Source organism: Canis lupus, chromosome 13 (assembly GCF_003254725.2).
Source record: "Canis lupus dingo isolate Sandy chromosome 13, ASM325472v2, whole genome shotgun sequence".
Taxonomy (NCBI): domain Eukaryota; kingdom Metazoa; phylum Chordata; class Mammalia; order Carnivora; family Canidae; genus Canis; species Canis lupus.
Window position 1 is genome coordinate 4,797,743 of NC_064255.1, and position 17,084 is coordinate 4,814,826.

General features: G+C 43.7%; 1 protein-coding gene across 4 annotated transcripts in view; it reads left to right on the forward strand.

Moving 5' to 3' along the window:
* BAALC (BAALC binder of MAP3K1 and KLF4) overlaps positions 1 to 17,084 on the forward strand; it is an 81,631-nt gene that overhangs the window by 49,442 nt on the left and 15,105 nt on the right. The window contains exon 1 of one of the 4 annotated variants that reach the window (XM_049093305.1): positions 11,995 to 12,088. The exons of the other annotated variants lie outside the window; for them this stretch is intronic. Coding sequence (XP_048949262.1) covers positions 12,010 to 12,088 — 79 coding nt within the window. The 5' untranslated portion in view covers positions 11,995 to 12,009. Of the gene's footprint in view, positions 1 to 11,994; positions 12,089 to 17,084 lie in introns of those variants that run through there. 4 annotated transcript variants of the gene reach the window in all.

Sequence of the window (17,084 nt, forward strand, 5' to 3'; positions counted from 1 at the left end):
CGTGTCTTTGAGCTTTTTATCTTATATTCATTATGCCCATAATTTCATTTTCCAGATTACTAATTCAGTATTTTTCTAGGGATAGTACAAGTTGTTGCAGTGGATTATGAATGGAACTCCCTTTGCTTTTCTATTAGAAAAGCAAATAAAGGATTTAGATTACTTTCTAATAACTTATGAGTGTTGAGTGTTGTTTTCTTCAGTACAATGGCATTCTGAGACAGGACCACAAGGATGACTTGATTTATATGGACTGCATTGATTTATGCTTCTCTCTCTTTTTTTTAAAAGATTTTATTTATTTATTCATGAGAGACACAGAGAAAGAGGCAGAGACATAGGCAGGGGGAGAAGCAGGCTCCAGCTTGACACAGGACTTGATCCCAGGACCCCGGGATCATGATCTAAGCCAAAGGCAGACACTCAAGCACTGAGCCACCCAGGCACCCTGATTTCTGTTTCTGAATCTCTCACTAGAGGTGATACTTACAGGGTCAAGTATGCCTCTGTGACTCACCCTGGTGGAATGTCTGGCATGGGTTGGGATTCAGGGAATACAACAGATAAGATAAACAGAACAGAGCACTGGGTATCTGATGTGAGCTACACAAGTGAAGACAGACATAGTCTCTGGGAGAGGAATGTATTACTAGGGAACAAGATTTTTAGATAAGTGGCCATCTTCTCAGTGATGCTTCAATCACCAGGTACCATTTTTTTGAACAGAAACTACAAAGCCATGTGGATTAGTAGTGTGAGGCCTGAGTAAGCCAGTCCCAGTACTGCATCTGTGGTGTCCCTGTGTAAATTTAGGATTCTTGAACTTTTCCACAGGGCGAACTACCTTCACAAACATCCCTGAAGTCTGAGCCAGATATTTTGAATGGGAAAGCTAAAGAAAAATCCATTTTGCTTTTGTTTTACACTGAAGAAAAACTCCCTTGAAGAAAAATCCCTGGAAGGAATTTTGATTTTTCTGTCTTCACATCCCCTGGTTCTAGGATGCTGAACTAAGCAAAAACAGTTTCAGAATGGAATCTGTGCATTTAGGGTAGGATCAGGTTACACAAACAGGTTACTGACTTTACAGATGCTGTCCAAGCATCATTGCAAAAGCCACCTCCTCCTGTAAATACCAAGAATAGTAATATGATTTAAACAAAGCCAACTGCTCCTACTCCCAGAACCTTGCAGGAACTTGTTGAAAGGGGGCAGCTTGAACTTGACTTCTTAGGAGAAAAAAATAAGCTTATCCCTGCTTTTATCTGGGGAAAGCTGCACACACAGGAACCAAGGATCTAAGAGCAAGTTACTGCATTTCAGAAATACAAAATCAAATTGGCCCATTTGGAGTTTTTAAACAAACATATGCTTCCTATAGAAAGCCCACCGCATCTCTGTCTTCTGAGACTGCTACAGAAGAGGTTTTGGGTATTGCCAATTCCTTAAACACTGATAGTCAGCTACGTAGTGAGTAGGTTCTCGAGCTTAATTCCATTCAACCTTTTGAAATTGTTACCGAAATCCTTTTCATCTAGATTGTGGTTACAGATGATTATCCTATTAATTTGCTATTAATTTCCTCTTTTTTCCCCTCTTTCTCTCTAAATACTCTATTGCACTTGTCAGATGTGTGTTTTGGCAAAAGCCGTCTTTCTGAAGTGGCTTGATTACCAGTCACAGCCTTCTGAGAGTGGTTTCCAATTTGGTGAGTGCAGCTGGGAAGATAATCATCTCAAAAATGCATTCAGATGGTGAAGGGAAGCTCTAGAAGGAGGCAGATCCCCAAAGGCAAGGCTCTTTTTACTGGACTCCCTGCCTCCAGGCTTGAGTCATTCACCTGGATCCCCTACACTGTTCCAAGGCTGCCACTGCCCACAGGACGCCATCCAAACTCCTTAGTAAGGTACATATGGCTACCCATGATTTGACTTCTGCCCTTCTTTGACCTGGTTGTACTGTGCCATCAGCAATGCCCATTGGCCATCTCTCTTCCCCACATCCCAGTTATCACTGCCAAAGGGCAAAGGTGGAGCCTCCCTCCTTCACTGCTGTATCCCTAGCCCTAAAACAGAGCCTGGCACATCGAAAAGATGCAGGAGGGGCACCTGGGTGGCTAAGTCGGTTAAGCGTCTGCCTTCAGCTCAGGTCATGATCTCAGGGTCCTGGGATTGAGCCCCACGTCAGGCTCCCTGCTCGGCTGGAAGTCTGCTTCTTCCCTTCTCTCTGCTCCTCCCCCACCTCCTGCTCTCTCTTTCAAATATATAAATAAAATATATTTTAAAAAGACATTTAGAGTCTTCAATGTGATTTGATATCCGTTATGAAAGGATCCCACCATTGAATTAATTAGCCCATTCCTCACCTCACATATTTACCTTTCGTTTGTGTGCGAGAACACTCAAGCGCTAGAGTCGTAGCAAATCTCAATGACACGTCCAGTGTTATCAACTGCAGTCACCACGATATACATTAGATCCTCAGACCACTCACCTTACAGCTGAAAGTTTGTGTCCTCTACCAACCCTTCCTCTTTCTCCCACTCCCAGCCCCTGGCAGCCACTTTTCCTGCCTTTTTTCCCCCCCAGATTCCACATAGAAATGATACTATTTGTCTTTCTCTGTCTGGTTTATTCCATTTAGCATAATGCCCTCCAGGTTTAGCCACATTGGCACAAATTGCAGGGTTTTGAAAGTTTACTTTTGGTGCATAACAAAACCTTTTTGAAATCTTCTCTCAGACATTTTTTTTATACAAACCAGGCAGTGACTTCTCTCCCTCTCTCATTTCTCCTTCTGTCCCCAGTACCTCTCTTCTGCTTCCTGCTCCTTCTCCACCTAAACCCTATTAAGTAAATCAACTTAATGTTTCTGTTTCCTTTGACTGCTTTTCCACTGTTTTGTTTTTAATATGGATTCTTAAACCCAGAAGCACCTGTGAGATCATTCTAGCAAACAAGAATTTGAGAGAAGGGGTAAGAAGTAAATTTAAGTTACCATATCTCTCCTGGAATTAACTACATTTTAAAAAATATTTTTTATTCACAAGAGACACAGAGAGAGGCAGAGACACAGATAGAGGGAGAAGCAGGCTCCCTGCGGGGAACCCTAGGTGGGACTTGATCCCAGGACCCCGGGATCACGACCTGAGCCAAAGGCAGATGCTTAACCATTGAGCCACCCAGACGTCCCTGTTCTAACCTATTTGAAGTTGATTCTCTTTAGCTTCAAGTTCAGAAGGTGACTTCTTACTGGGTGTTTGGCTCTGAGCCTCACACACACACACACACACACACACACACACACACATGCACGCATGCGCTCACATACATTTGGAAGCCTCTGGGCCTATATGGAGGAAGCAAAGGGTGACACAATACAGCACGGACTGGAGGACAGACAGACAGAATTCCACAGTCACCAGCTATGGACTTTGGACAAACCGCTAAACCTCTCGGGCCAGTATTTTCTACCAGGACCCTGGGATCACGACCTGAGCCAAAAGCAGACATTCAACCACTGAGCCACCAGGTGTCTCAATTACATTTTTAAAAAATTTTTATTTATTTATTTATTTGACAGAGAGAGAGAGAGAGAGCAAGAGCACGAGCAGGGGGAACAGCAGGCAGAGGGAGAGGCTGAGCAGGGAGCCTGATGTGAGGCTCCATCCTAGGACCCTGGGATCATGACCTGAGCTGAAGACCAGCGTTTAGCCAGATGAACCATCCAGGTGCCTTGAATTAATTAAATTTTAAAACTTAGTGCTAATGATGGTGTAAAAGATACTGTCCCCCAGGTAAGGAATTTCAAGCATCAGCAAAAAGGAGGGAATGTTTTAAAGGCTGGAGGGTCCTTCCTTTTCTACACAAAGTTCTCCCTGGAGACCTTCCATCCTGGAATCAAAGGCCCAAGGGTCAGGTCCTCAGCATGTCTCCAGAGCCCCATCATCAAAGCTCCCCTTTCTAGCGGTAGTGCAGCCATCTATAGAGAGAAGAAGGGACAGTCCAGTGTGACTCACCTCTTGCCTGTATCATTGCCAGTCCCCAGGAAGCATTGCCCAGCCCTGTCACCAACCCTTCCTATGCTGGGTTCAGAGAGACTTTCCTGAGCTGAGATTGTTGGAGAACTGCTTTCCCAGAGGGCTGGGATGTTCATAGCAAAATGCCATCCTTTCTTTCAGCAGCAGAAACCCCCAAAGTGGAAATGGAATCTGGGGAGACCTACAGTACTGCCTTTGTCTTTGCATTTAGCCCTGAATCCTGGAAAGGTGCCAGCCTTGATTGAGGGCCCTTGGGAGCCACAGCAACATGAAGCGGGTATGGGGAGAGTGATCTGCATCATATGACAGGTCTGTCATGATGGAGGTGATTTCACTATTTACATGAACTCTTTCCTTCACTCCCTGATAACAGCGCAATAATTGGAACAGTAAGCACAGTTCACATTTGTACTTGCTTCCTTTGGAAATTCAGCCATTTGGCACATAAGGGAGAACACACTTAACACATAGAGGTCTATACGGCAGCTTCTTCTTGCGATGATGATACTAGCTCTGGCACCCTCCTCAGTGGTTCAGGACCCTTTCAACAAATATTTCCTGAAAGCCTAATGTAGGCCAAACATGGTCATGAACAAGATAGGCATGGGCCTTGTCTTCATGGAGCAACCAGGCTAGTGGGACAGGCGGCCTAGAACAACAAATTGCAGCAGGGCTGGATGCTCCAAAGAAGTACAAGTTACTATGGCACAGAACTAGGGGAACCCAGCATAGTGTGAGGAAGGAGTCTGGGAAGACCCCTTGCCCTCTTTCTGCAAGGAAGTCATGTTTAAGTTGAGGCAGAATAGTAGCCAGGCCAAAGGAGGAGCATTCTAAGTAGAAGAGATGGTGTGGTAAATGCAGTGCAGTGCCTTCAATGTCCAATAAGGCTGGAACATAGAGAGAATGGTAGGGAGAGCATAAACTTATGGAGCCAGGAGAGGCAGGACTGCTCACATAGAGCTCTGCAGGACATGTCAGGATTTGGGACTTTATCCCAAAGGCATTGAGAAGTCAGTGAAGGGATGGGGTAGGATCAGATGCCTAGTCCTAAAAGATTGTTCTGGTTGTGCAGTGGGGAGTGGAATCCATAGGCCATGATCCCTGCTCTTTGTATCAGACACAGATGGCCTCTCTCGTCCCCTTGATTGTATCACCGAATGTCTGCAACACTCTGGTACTGTGTGCTTCCCTGGAATGGTTTTCTATCTTAGAGCAAGTAGTCATGATCCCACCTGGAGAGGAGATTGACCAAGGCCAACTGATGTGCCCCTGAAACGGGAGGTGTTGGGTGCAAAAAATGATCCTTGGCAGTGTCTTCTTCTGAGTGTTTGAGGACAAGTGATGAATGTTTAATGGGTGACCCAGAGGGTTGAACAGCTGTCAGAACAACGATTTCAGGGTTGGAAGAGTGTAGAAAATGCACCAGCGTAGCTTAATTCAATACACTCATCCTCTCCCTGACTCTACCTCCTTGTGACCCACTTGATTCTGCTGGCAAGTTACTTGGATTCTGAGTATTCTAAAGACCAGCTCTTCCCCGAGGAGTAAGACCTCTGAGCTGTGGATTATCTTTTAATCCACAATTAAAAAGCCTTTCATTTATTTTGATGGTATCATACATCTCCATTATTGCCTAGCCTTGAAAAGGGAGAACATGATTCATTGCAGGTTTGGGGGTTTCTTGGTTTGTTTTTTTATGATATGAGTAAACACAAATGCATTGAAAGCAAGGGTTTTAGAGTCTGACAGATCTGGGGTGGAAGCCTGGCCCTGGCCCCAGCTGTGGAATCTCAGGGAGAGTATTCAATGTCCGGGAGCTTCAGTCTCCCCTTCTGAAAAAATAAGGGATCGTGACACCTATTTACACAGTTGGTGTGACAGTGAAGTAGAGTTGGGAATGAAATTCCAACGCCATGCTCTGAGCTACCAGTCATTTCAGGAGTCTTCCTGTCTTTATATCCTTAGCTGGTAGCATGGGCTGGCACTCAACAGGAGCCCACAAATATGAGTCTCCTTTCATTTCTTTTATCTTCCCATCAACAATGCCCAGTCTTTCCTTTTAAGCACTGCCTAATATCCCCTCCTCTGTGGGGACGAAGCTTGGCTGGTTTCAGTAATATAAGTAATCCCAGGGTTCTGACCGATATCTATCATGAGTTCATCCACATTCGCAGTTAGTATGCCCCAGGACATTGTCTGCCGGCCTAACAGAGTTCCACGTCTCATCCCTTGATTGTAGGCTGGTTGGCCTCTCTTTGTAGAGTGGGCTAATAACAATGTGTTAACGCTCGTGTGCTGTTCTTGTGTGTCATTATATTTGATTACTATCTTTGATAGTGTATTTGATGATGAAATGTAATCTAATAACTAAAAGATAAATAGCCAGATATTCTAGGTAGGTCCAAAGCCATGACTAATGAGAAAAGGCAGAATATGGGGTGCCTGGGTGGCTCAGTGGTTGAGCGTCTACTTTTGGCTCAGGGTGTGATCCTGGGGTCCTGGGATCAAGTTCTGCATCAGGCTCCCCACAGGGAGCCTGCTTCTCCCTCTGCCTGTGTCTCTGCTTCTCTCTCTATGTCTCTCATGGATAAATAAATAAAATCTTAAAAAAAAAAAAAAAGGAAAAGGCAGGATATGATATAGCTCTATTTTTAAAAAATCATTTTTATTTCAGAAGTAATATATTTAAAAAGTAGATATGTTATAGATAAGGCCCTATTAACCACCCTCTGATCTTGGTTCCTTGCCTTTTCCTTAGAGACAGATATTGTTATCGGTTTGTTGGGTATACACGTACACACATCTATACATACACATATACGTAGACATAGAAATACACATATACATACATAAAGCTATATATACACAGGTGTGTATTGCCATGCAAAAAAGTATAATAATGTATATAACGCAGTGTTTTTCCTACATAAAAACTGTCATTTTGCATACTTATCCTCTACTTGCCTTATTCCACTCATTATTACATTATGGACTTCTATCTGTATAAATATTTATACTTCTAAATTGTATAGAATTCTATAGTATACATAAAGCACAATTATTTAGTAGTTACCCAACTGATGATTGGTTCTGTTGATTCCAATTTCACTGTTTCAATGGTATAGTGTCTTCAGCAGGTCTCTTTGTGCAGTGGTAAGAGGTTTTCCACAGGATTCAAATCGCTGGCTCATAATGGTGTTTGCATTTTAAACTTGAATAGATTCTGCTAATTGTCCCCGAAAATTGTTTTATTTGCTCTCCCACCAGCAACATATGAGAGAACCCATTAACCCTCACCCTTTCAGCATTGAAAATGATCAGATTTAACTTTTGCCATTCAGAGAGGTAAGAAATAGTGTTTTGTTTCTTAAATTTTACATGGCTCTCTTTTTCAGTAATTTTTAAATAAACTGTTAAGTTTCCAATGAAGTGACAGAAGCATGAAGAATTCGGGTAGGAAAATATTTTATATCCACTAAGAGCAGTCCAGTGCTAGACAGTGTGGGCACTCATAGGTGCTACAGGATTGACTGATAGATTGCTTTGGATGATTTTAAAATTTTAAGAATTAGAACAATACAATTAACTTAAATCTCCTAATTCTGATTGACCCACATATACTTCTGATATCTAGTAAGGATGTATCACCTAATTTCTAACATCCACCTGGGAGGACAATTTAGTGCCAGCTATGCTATGGCCAGCCTGGAAAGACCCTCCTGGAGAAGCTGATTGTGCTAAACTCAAAAAGTGTCAAGGAGTAAAAAAACAACCAGGAAATAAGTTGCTACTTTCTGAAAGGGCTCATCATCCCCCCAAAATAAGCAAGGAATAAAAGAAAACAGAGAGGAAAATTTCATTGGGAGACTCTTTCCCTAAGGAAAAATTTTACTAAGTAAAAGAGTCTGAAGCATAGGCCATGAAGATCAGCATGGGGCCAGGTACCTTTGGAGCCATACAAGGGTGCAGCCCTGGGTTGTGTTTAAATCTCTAATTGATTAGATCTGCTGACTTTGTGGGAAGAAGCCAGGCCACATACCTTGTCTGCACACATAAGGAAGTGGGGTAGGAATAATAGATCAAAGTAAGCCTCCCCATTCGAGCAGAAATGCTCGATGACGGGCAAGGCCATGGCCAAGGATGGTACCAGGCACTGGAGGGGCCTCCTAGGACTCCACCCTATTCCTGGGGCTTCCTTTCCAGCCATCGCTTTGTCCCCCTAGGAAAGTGTTCCATGCTCAGGGCACCACTTGTCACGAATTGCCCAGAATTGCTCAGATAAACAGTTCCCCGAGAGGCAGTTTCAGCCTGAGTAAGAAGGTGGGATCTGGCCTGGGTCGCATGGACAAGGAAGGGAAGGTGGATACATGGATGGGTATGATGCACTGTCTTCTAAATGTTTGCTATCTTGCTCCGCCCTCCATCTGCCACAGTCAGTTTTGTCAAGGCCAGTTCAAATTGTTGTCTTCCATCTCCCCCAGCCAGCGGGAGTTCAGCCCTTGCCATCCGTCTCCCACTATCCTGGAGGGTTTCATGCAGAAGGAAGAAAGGGAAAGTGGCAGAGGGGCGATGGTGCCCGGAGACTGCTGTCCTACCGCCCTGGGAGCCTCGGGTGTAACCCAGCAGCCCGCACGGGCCTGGCACGCGGTAGGCTCGGGACAAACGTGTGTCAAATGACTGGCTCATTCAAAGATGAAGATAAAAGAACAAATAAGTGATCTATGATGAGGAAGAAGCACGTAAAGGAGGGGATCAAAGGAGGGAAGATTCTAACAGTATCAGCACAGAGTAGGAAGGGGAGACCTTGAGCTTTCCTTGTGGCTGCCTCATTAGCTTGTTGGTTGTCCTTGGGCATCTCTTTGGAGAGCAAAGAATTCAGGTCTGCCTGAATTCACCAAGGATGGACTGACTCCCTTTGCTTCTTCTCGGGATCCTTTCAGGTCCAGCTGTCGCTCTCAGCAGGTGTCTTTCTGGCACACTGCTGGGTACCAGTGGGAAGCCATTCCCACCAGCAGTGGGCCAAGGGCGGATGTGCGAGGCTGGCAGCTCATCTCAGGGAACAGGGGCCTCCAACGGGGACCACGGCCTCTGGCGTCTGTTAGGCTAGTACTGCTGTTATCACTATGGACTGTACAGGTCTCTTGGTCAGTCTCTCTCCCTGACCATTGCTGTTCAAATGTGCTCCTTTATTTTCTTTAGTCAGTATTACATTCCAAAATGTGTTGCTGGCATTTTTAAAAATCATAGCTTTATTGAGCTATATATAGTTCACATACTACCTAATTGACCTGCTTAAAGTATGCAATTAAATGGTTTTTACTTTCTTCTCAGGGTTGTGCACAATCAATTTTAGAACATTTTCATCACCTTAAAAAGAAATCCTTAGTCTGTTAATGGTCATTCCTCATTTCCCCCCAACAACCCCAGCTCCAGGCAATCACTAATCCGTTTTTCTATGTAGAGATTTACCTATTTCTGCACATTTCATGTTAATGGAATAGTATAACATGTGACCTTCTGTAACTGGCTTTCACTGAGCCTAATGTTTTCAAAGTTTATCAATGTTGTAGCATGTATTAGTACTTCATTTTGTTTATGGTCAAATAATATTCTGTTGCATGTGTATACCATATTTTATTTATCTGTCTGTCATTGTTGGATATTAGGGATGTTTCCACTTTGCGGTTATTATAAATAATGCTGCTGTGAACACAGGCCTTTGTGAATGTGAGTTTTCATTTCTCTTGGGTACACACCTAGGACTGGAATTTTTGGGTCATATGGCAACTCTATGTCTAACCTTTGGAGGAGCTGCCAGACTGATTTCTTAAGTGGCTGCACTATTTTACCAGCAGTGAGTGAGCATTCCAAATTCTCTACATCTTCATCAATGCTTGTTATTATCTGCCTTTTTCTATTAAAGCTATTCCAGTGGGTGTGAATCAGTATCTCATGGTTTTGATTTATATTTCCCTGATACCTAGTGATGTTGAACATCTTTTCATGTGCTCATTGGCCATTTGCATACTTTTTTGAAGAAACTTCTATTCATATCATTTGCTTATGTTTTCATTTGATTATTGGTCCCTTATCAGATAGAAATTTGCAAGACTTTTCTGTTTTGTGAATTGTCTTTTCACTTTCTTTATGATGTCCATTGAGGCACAAAAGTTTTAAATTTTGATGATACTCAATTTATTTTTGTTATTGTTTATTTTTATGGGATCATTTTAAAGAAACCATTGCTTAATCCAAGGTCATAAAGATTTATACCTATGTTTTCTTTTAAGTGTTTAATAGCTGTAGCAATTACATTTAGGTTTTTTATCCATTTTGGGTTAACTTTAGTGTATGGTATGGGATAGGGGTCCAATTTCATTCTTTCAAATGTAGATATCCAGTTGTCCCACACTTTAGTTGGAAAAAACTCTCCCTCCTCACCACAAAAAAAAAAAAAAAAAAAAAAAAAAAAAGAAGAAGAAAAGTAAAAACTCTTTTCCATGCTTAATTGTCTTGGCACCCTTGTTCAAAATTAATTGACAAAAAATGTAAGTTGTTCGCCATTTTTAAAGGATTTCCTTACATTGGCCTTACAAAAAGCCACACAACAGCTTCTTAAACATAGTACGTGCTCGAAAATTACTTACCAGATTGAAGAAATGAGAGATACCTCTCCATTTTAGTTCACTTGGAAAAATAAGGAGACAAATTCTAAGTGGCTGGGCAGTTGCGATTTATTTAATATATACCTCAGTACAGACAAGATTATCATCAGCCATGTGTTCAGGGCCTGAGCCCAGACACTAATGAGCCAGATGAGTTTCATCTGATGTGACTTTAAGAGATTCTTCCCATATAGACAGGTAGTGTATTCTACTTTGGTTTTCAGTCACCGAGGGCATGACTTGCAGGTGGTTTCAATGGCTTTGGACACTGTGATCACCTTCACCAAAGAAAGCCAGGTGCTTGGGTTACAGAGGAATTGCCCCTTGTCCTGCTCTCCACATGGCTCCCAGCTATCATTTTTAATTTCTATGGGCTGCCCTCCTCCCAGCTTCATTTCCAAAATAGCAAGAAACTGGCAAGAACTCATTGGTTGCAACTTATCAGCAAGCTTTGGACACAGCTGTTTCCCATCTTTTGGCAAAGTTGGTGATTTGGCTTATCTTCTGGATGGAATGAAAATTTTGTGAAGGATGTCACAAAAGGACATTCCTTAGGGGCATACAGATGTCCCTCAATTTACTACTACAGAGTTCCCTGTGAAAAGAAATACCGTTGGGCATTTTGCATGGTACCCTCAAAACTAGCATAAGCATCAGTCTCCATGTCAGGAGCCTAAAATGCAGACTTTAGAATTCCATGTCTCAGAATCACTGGAAGTGGGTAGGGTGGAGGGAACTTGTTAAAATGCATTTTCCTGGGCCCCTACTGAATCAGGAGTTCTGGGGGTTAGACATAGGGAACTGCATTTTAATGGAGGGTCTCATGTCCACTAAAATTTGAGAACTGCCTACTTGGGATTTTTTTTCTTTCAAGGATATGTGATACTTGCTAAGACCACAGGTTTGGATATACAGAACCTGCACTAAAACTTCAGTTTCTTCTGCTGTAAAATAAGAGTCACTCTTTCATCTTTCAGGCTGGAGAGGGCTGGCATGGAGTAGATTTGCAGGTGCAGCTCAGGGTTAAAACAATACAGCTTTCACAACAACGTCTGCCCCCCCCTCCCCCGCCTGGGGCACTTGGCACCCAGTAAGGTGGCGAGATAAAATTCAGGAATTTCAGAAAAACAACAATAATTTTTTAATATAAGTGTGGCAGTAATGCTGAGGCCAGTTTCCAGGGTCTAGGGCTTGGTAGGGCACACTCCATGGAGGGATTTGGGACATTGTGCCTAGATAGATATACCCTCTGTGCCTGAACCTCCAAGCCTTCCAGAAAGTCTGAGAGCCTCCCAGGTCATTTAAATGAATTGTTTTTCTACTTTAATTCACTGTAGTCAATTTCTGTTGCTTGTAGCTGGGAACCCTGACCGATGCAGCATCTGTAAGTAACTTTCTACTCAACAATGTGCCGTCTGTCCTCTGTTCCCACTATTCTGAGCCTTCCCAGAAGTCATCAGGGACCTCTTAATTGCACTGTCTCTCTGGGTTTTCTTGGTTCTGTACATTTTTCTGGTGGAGGAGTGTATAAAGGACACAGGGGGGATCCCTGGGTGGCTTAGCTGTTTGGCGCCTGCCTTTGGCCCAGGGCCTGATCCTGGAGTCCCGGGATTGATTCCCGCATCGGGATCCCTGCCTTGAGCCTGCTTCTCCTCCCTCTGCCTGTGCCTCTCTGTGTGTCTCTCATGAATAAATAAATAAAAATCTTTAAAAATAAATAAATAAAATAAAATAAATTAAAAAAAAAAAGGACACGGGGCACTCCTGGCAACCCTACAGAGAGGGAGTTAGGTGAACAGAGACCCAACCTCACTGTGCTACTCTAGACTCCTCTGCTCAGTAGCTAGTGGTGCCCACTGACAAACCCAAACAGAAGCCAGTGCACAGGGAGCCTGTTGACATGGTTCGTTCAGGTCAGTGTCCTGGGTCATAGAACAGGGTGAGAGGAAGGGAGAGTGAGTGTGGAGGAGCAGAAGGAATATATCGGGCATGCAGCATATATACACTGTCCTGGGTTTGGTTCTCTAGAAGCAGAGCCTGGGGAGGGGATTTTATGCAAGTGACTCCTGGAGACACTATTGGGAAGGAAATTGTTTGAGGAAGCGAGAACAGTGAAGTAGGATGGACAGGGGAGGGAGCTGGGCAGGGATGAGGTTTCAGGATTGGTCTCGCCTCAGCCTGATCCAATGGGTTGCTGAGGAGCAAAGGAACAGAACTGTCCTGCTCAGCGGCAAGGGGGCTGGGTGTTGTACGGCCCTCCTCTCCCCCAACACTTTTAGTTGGTTATCGGCCCTGAGCTGTGCCTGAATGTAACCAGCCAGGCCTTTCCTGGTAAGGGGACGCTTCTCTCAGCCAGGGGCAAGCCTTAGGAGAAGAGGGCAGCCAAGAGCTATTAGCTGCCAACATCCACTGCAGCTAGGGGATGGGTGCAGGGGCCAGGCAGGTGGACCTGGATGGACTCCAATAGCATCTGCTAAGACATCTTACCCCCCTGTTAATAGGAGACAGCTCTGGATGATGAGGTAAAAATTATTCTTCCCTTATGATTTTCTATAGTTCACTAATTTTCTGACATTGACTATTATTTTTGGAACTCAAAAATACAAGTTAGATTAAATCCATGCAGCATAATCACTTGTTTTATTGCAGGCAGTAGTAACAGTAAATGACCCCATATTCCTGACCCCTTGCTGTTATCTCTTGACCACAGTGGGCAGATGACCCCTGCTCACTGTTAGCTTCTCTGCTTATTTATCAAGCTCAAGGTGCCAGTCTTTTGGCACTACATGGGCACCAATTGTATGACTCACAAATCAAGTTTGTACTAATGTGGCTAGTGGAGAGGGGCACCATGCCGAGACAAGACAGCTGATATTGGGACATATAAAAATAAGTACAATGTATGTGGCAAACATGTTGTAATCTTTATATATGTCATCTTATTTAATCCTTACAATAGCCTATAAAGTAGGAATTGTTATTCCTTTTTTTTTTTTTTTAATTCTTATTCCTATTTAATCAATGAGGAAGTCCTGGATTGGGGATTAAAGAAATCAGAGTTGTAATTTTCAATTAGCCACCAATGAAAATGGAAAACACTGGACCAAATGAATGATTTTACAATTGTGTTTCTAGGAACCCTGAGGCTCAGCAGGGATGCCCAGGGAATGGAGGAGCTGCTGAGAATGAAGGAGTGGCCTTTGTACCTTAGCCACAGCAGCTCTGCTTTGATCTTTGGCAGGCCTGGCTTCATGGGTGTGCCACCAGCTGCTCAGCTCAGAAGGGGCTCTGTGCTTAGAATTTAATGCTCTGCAGCATTCTTGAATTTCTTAAGAATTTTATCTTTTATTTTGTGTCTTGTAAGTGAAATTCTATGGAACACTGGAGCATTTGCCAGAGGCTTAGAGCTCTGACTCATGCTTGGTTCCACTTCCTTTTGCCTATCTGCCTTCCTGGGATGTGTTCTCCACTGCCTGCTCTTGGCGCCTGGTGCCCTCAGCCTCCTTTTTCTGTCTTTAAAAAATATATTTTTTTATTTATTCATGAGAGACACAGAGAGGCAGAGACATAGGCAGAGGGAGAAGCAGGCTTCCCGCAGGGAGCCCGATGTGGGGCCCGATCCCATGACCCCAGGATCATGACCCGAGCCAAAGGCAGATGCTCAATGCTGAGCCACCGAGGTGCCCCTCTTTTTTATGTCTTGCCTTCCTCCTCCTCAGTTAGCAACTAGATTGCATAAGGAAAAGGGGCTGTAAGGGCGGTAGGGGGAGAAGGAAGGGAGCTGTATTCCATGTCCACTAAACCCCACAGAGGCCTGACCATGGGCATGGGGAGGATTAGGGTCAGATACATGTCTTGAATGTCTTAGAGTAAGACAAGGGGATGGCCATCCCTACCCAGGCTGGAAGCACCATGGTACATTCTGTGGGTGGCTCAGTAATGCCTCTTACCTACCTTTAACCCAAATACCAAGTCATGCACAGCATAGAAAATGGTAACATTCATATGGCCCACTGTGGTAAGCAGTCAAGGCAGTACTAGCTAGCCTTGAGTCCCACTTATTAACCCCAAGAGCTGAAGGCAGTTCTACCCTAGACTAAGGTAGGTGAAGCTTCTGTCTTCCTCCTTTCTGCCCCTACTCCACTTGGCCCCACTCTTCCCTGCAGGGCAAGTTATCCATGGGCCCAGGGGATATATCTGACCAAGTCCCCAACCCTCCTTCAGGATCAGTTGCTTTTCCCCCCGTAAGCCCGTCACAGACAAACACGTCGTCTTACTATGCATGACTAACACTTGGCTCACACCATGGGACTTGGGTCTCACCATGTAAGTTTGCCAGCCCTGGAACTGGTCTATCTCCTATTAAATCAGAGAAGTTCAGTCACACCGGTTCATCTTCAGATGTTCCAGCAATGTCAAGTGCCATAGAAATTTCTAAGTGCTCGCGTTCAGTTTTTAACTTAAGCCGCAGCAGACCAGCAATAACAGTTTCGTCCCTGGACCACAATGAGAAGCTCTATTCGAGACTCTTCTGCCGGTGCTGGGACTCTGGAATTACCAGCCCAAATCGCACCAAGCCTGCTTCCTGGATTTTCATGGGCCTCTTCTGATTCATTCTCCAGGTTAGCGTTCTGCTGGGCCAAGGGGCAGCTGTCTGCAGGAAGCAGCAGAGATGGAGAATGAATATGTGTGCTAGGGTGTCCATGCTGGTGCATTTGAGGCCCTTTGGGTGTAACATGGAGGGAAGATGAGAAGGGACGGGAGGGCAGGCTGATGGAGGAAGGGGCCACAAAGATATAGGGCAAGCCAAGCTGAGAGAATCAATGTCTCTGCACATCGGGAACACATCCACGGTGTCCCAATGTATCCCAGCCTGCCAGCCAGGAAGCTCGAGCCCAGCCATTTTCTGTTGTGATTTTTGACATTTTGAATTCTGATTTCTATCCCATTGCCACAGTTGAGAGCCTCATAGCATTTTGCAGAACAGGTGGGTAACATGTGGACGTGTGTGTTCCCTGGGTCACTGTTTCCCCGGCTGTGTCGGGACTGTGACCTCACCAGCTGTGCCTAGTCAACCAACCCCCTCTCTTTGTGAATCAAACGTACTGTGTTCCGGTGCGTGCCTCCCGGCAAATCATTTCTCAACACTCTGGGAAAGGATTTGGTTTGTTTCCCTTAAGTTTAATTAGGAGCAAACCCAGGCTAACACCCCCAAAGAAAGATAGGCAAGTGACTCAGCAATTTAAAAAAACAACAACACAATTAGCCAATAGGCATATAAATAATACCTCTAGTAAATCAAGCCATGTAAATCCAAGCAATGAGATACTTTATTTTGCTTCTTAAATTGGAAAAGATGAAAAACAAAAAAAGAAAATATTCAGAGTCTGTGATGGTTCGGGGAATATTGCCATTTCATATACTGTTGGCAGAGGGCAGTAGGGTAACTGGAGAAAGGTTGGTAGAGGCAAATCTGGCAGTATATTGCAGAAGATTTTACAACGTGCATATCCTTTGAAATCTTGAAATCACTGTTCCATATTTTCTTACATTCATTGGTTGTTGATTAGAAGTCTAATGTCAATCTCATTTTTGAGATTTTTTGTTTTGTTTTTGTTTTTGTTTTCCCTCTTCTGAAGCTTTTCTTGTTATTGATAGTGTTTGAATTATAAGATCTGTCTGGGTTGGGTTTTCTTTTTATTTGTCTTGCCAAGTGTCTGGTAGACTCGATTTGGGGTTTCACAGCTTTCTTCAGTTCTGAGAAATACTATTATATATGTGAATATTGCTTCCCTTCATTTTTCTCTACTCTCTCCTCTGGAACTGCTATTAGATTGAGATTGTAATGTCTGGATTTTGATCCTGTGTTCCCAACGTGTTTTTCATACTCTCACTTGCTTCTTCCAGGAGAATCCCTAGGGCAGCTCACTAACTTGCTCTTTATGTTTTTCCTGCTATTCAGCTCTGCTACTGAGTTTTTAAAAATTCATCTCAATGGTTAAAATGATTATTTCAAATATCTCTATTTGAACCTTTTTGGTCACTTTTGTCCTCATTTTGTGTTTGCCTTATCTTCCCCTCAGTTTTTTTTGGGCAGATTAATTACACTCATTTAAAATTTGCTGCTGCATACGTTGTTAGCTACATTTCCTGTGGGGTCTCTGCCCTAAAGTTTGCTGTCTCTCTTTTACAGTGTTGGCCGCCTTCAGATGTTTGTTTATTCTTGTTTTGGTGCTAATTTCTGTAACTGAAATTTCCTGTGAGCATGTCAGCTGCACCTACTTGAGAAGCCCACTTGGAAGGCAGGGTTGGAAACTGCTACCAGCCTAAGCCTTGGCACTGTTTTCAGAGAGCCAGCCTTCGTGGCATGGATTTTCTCT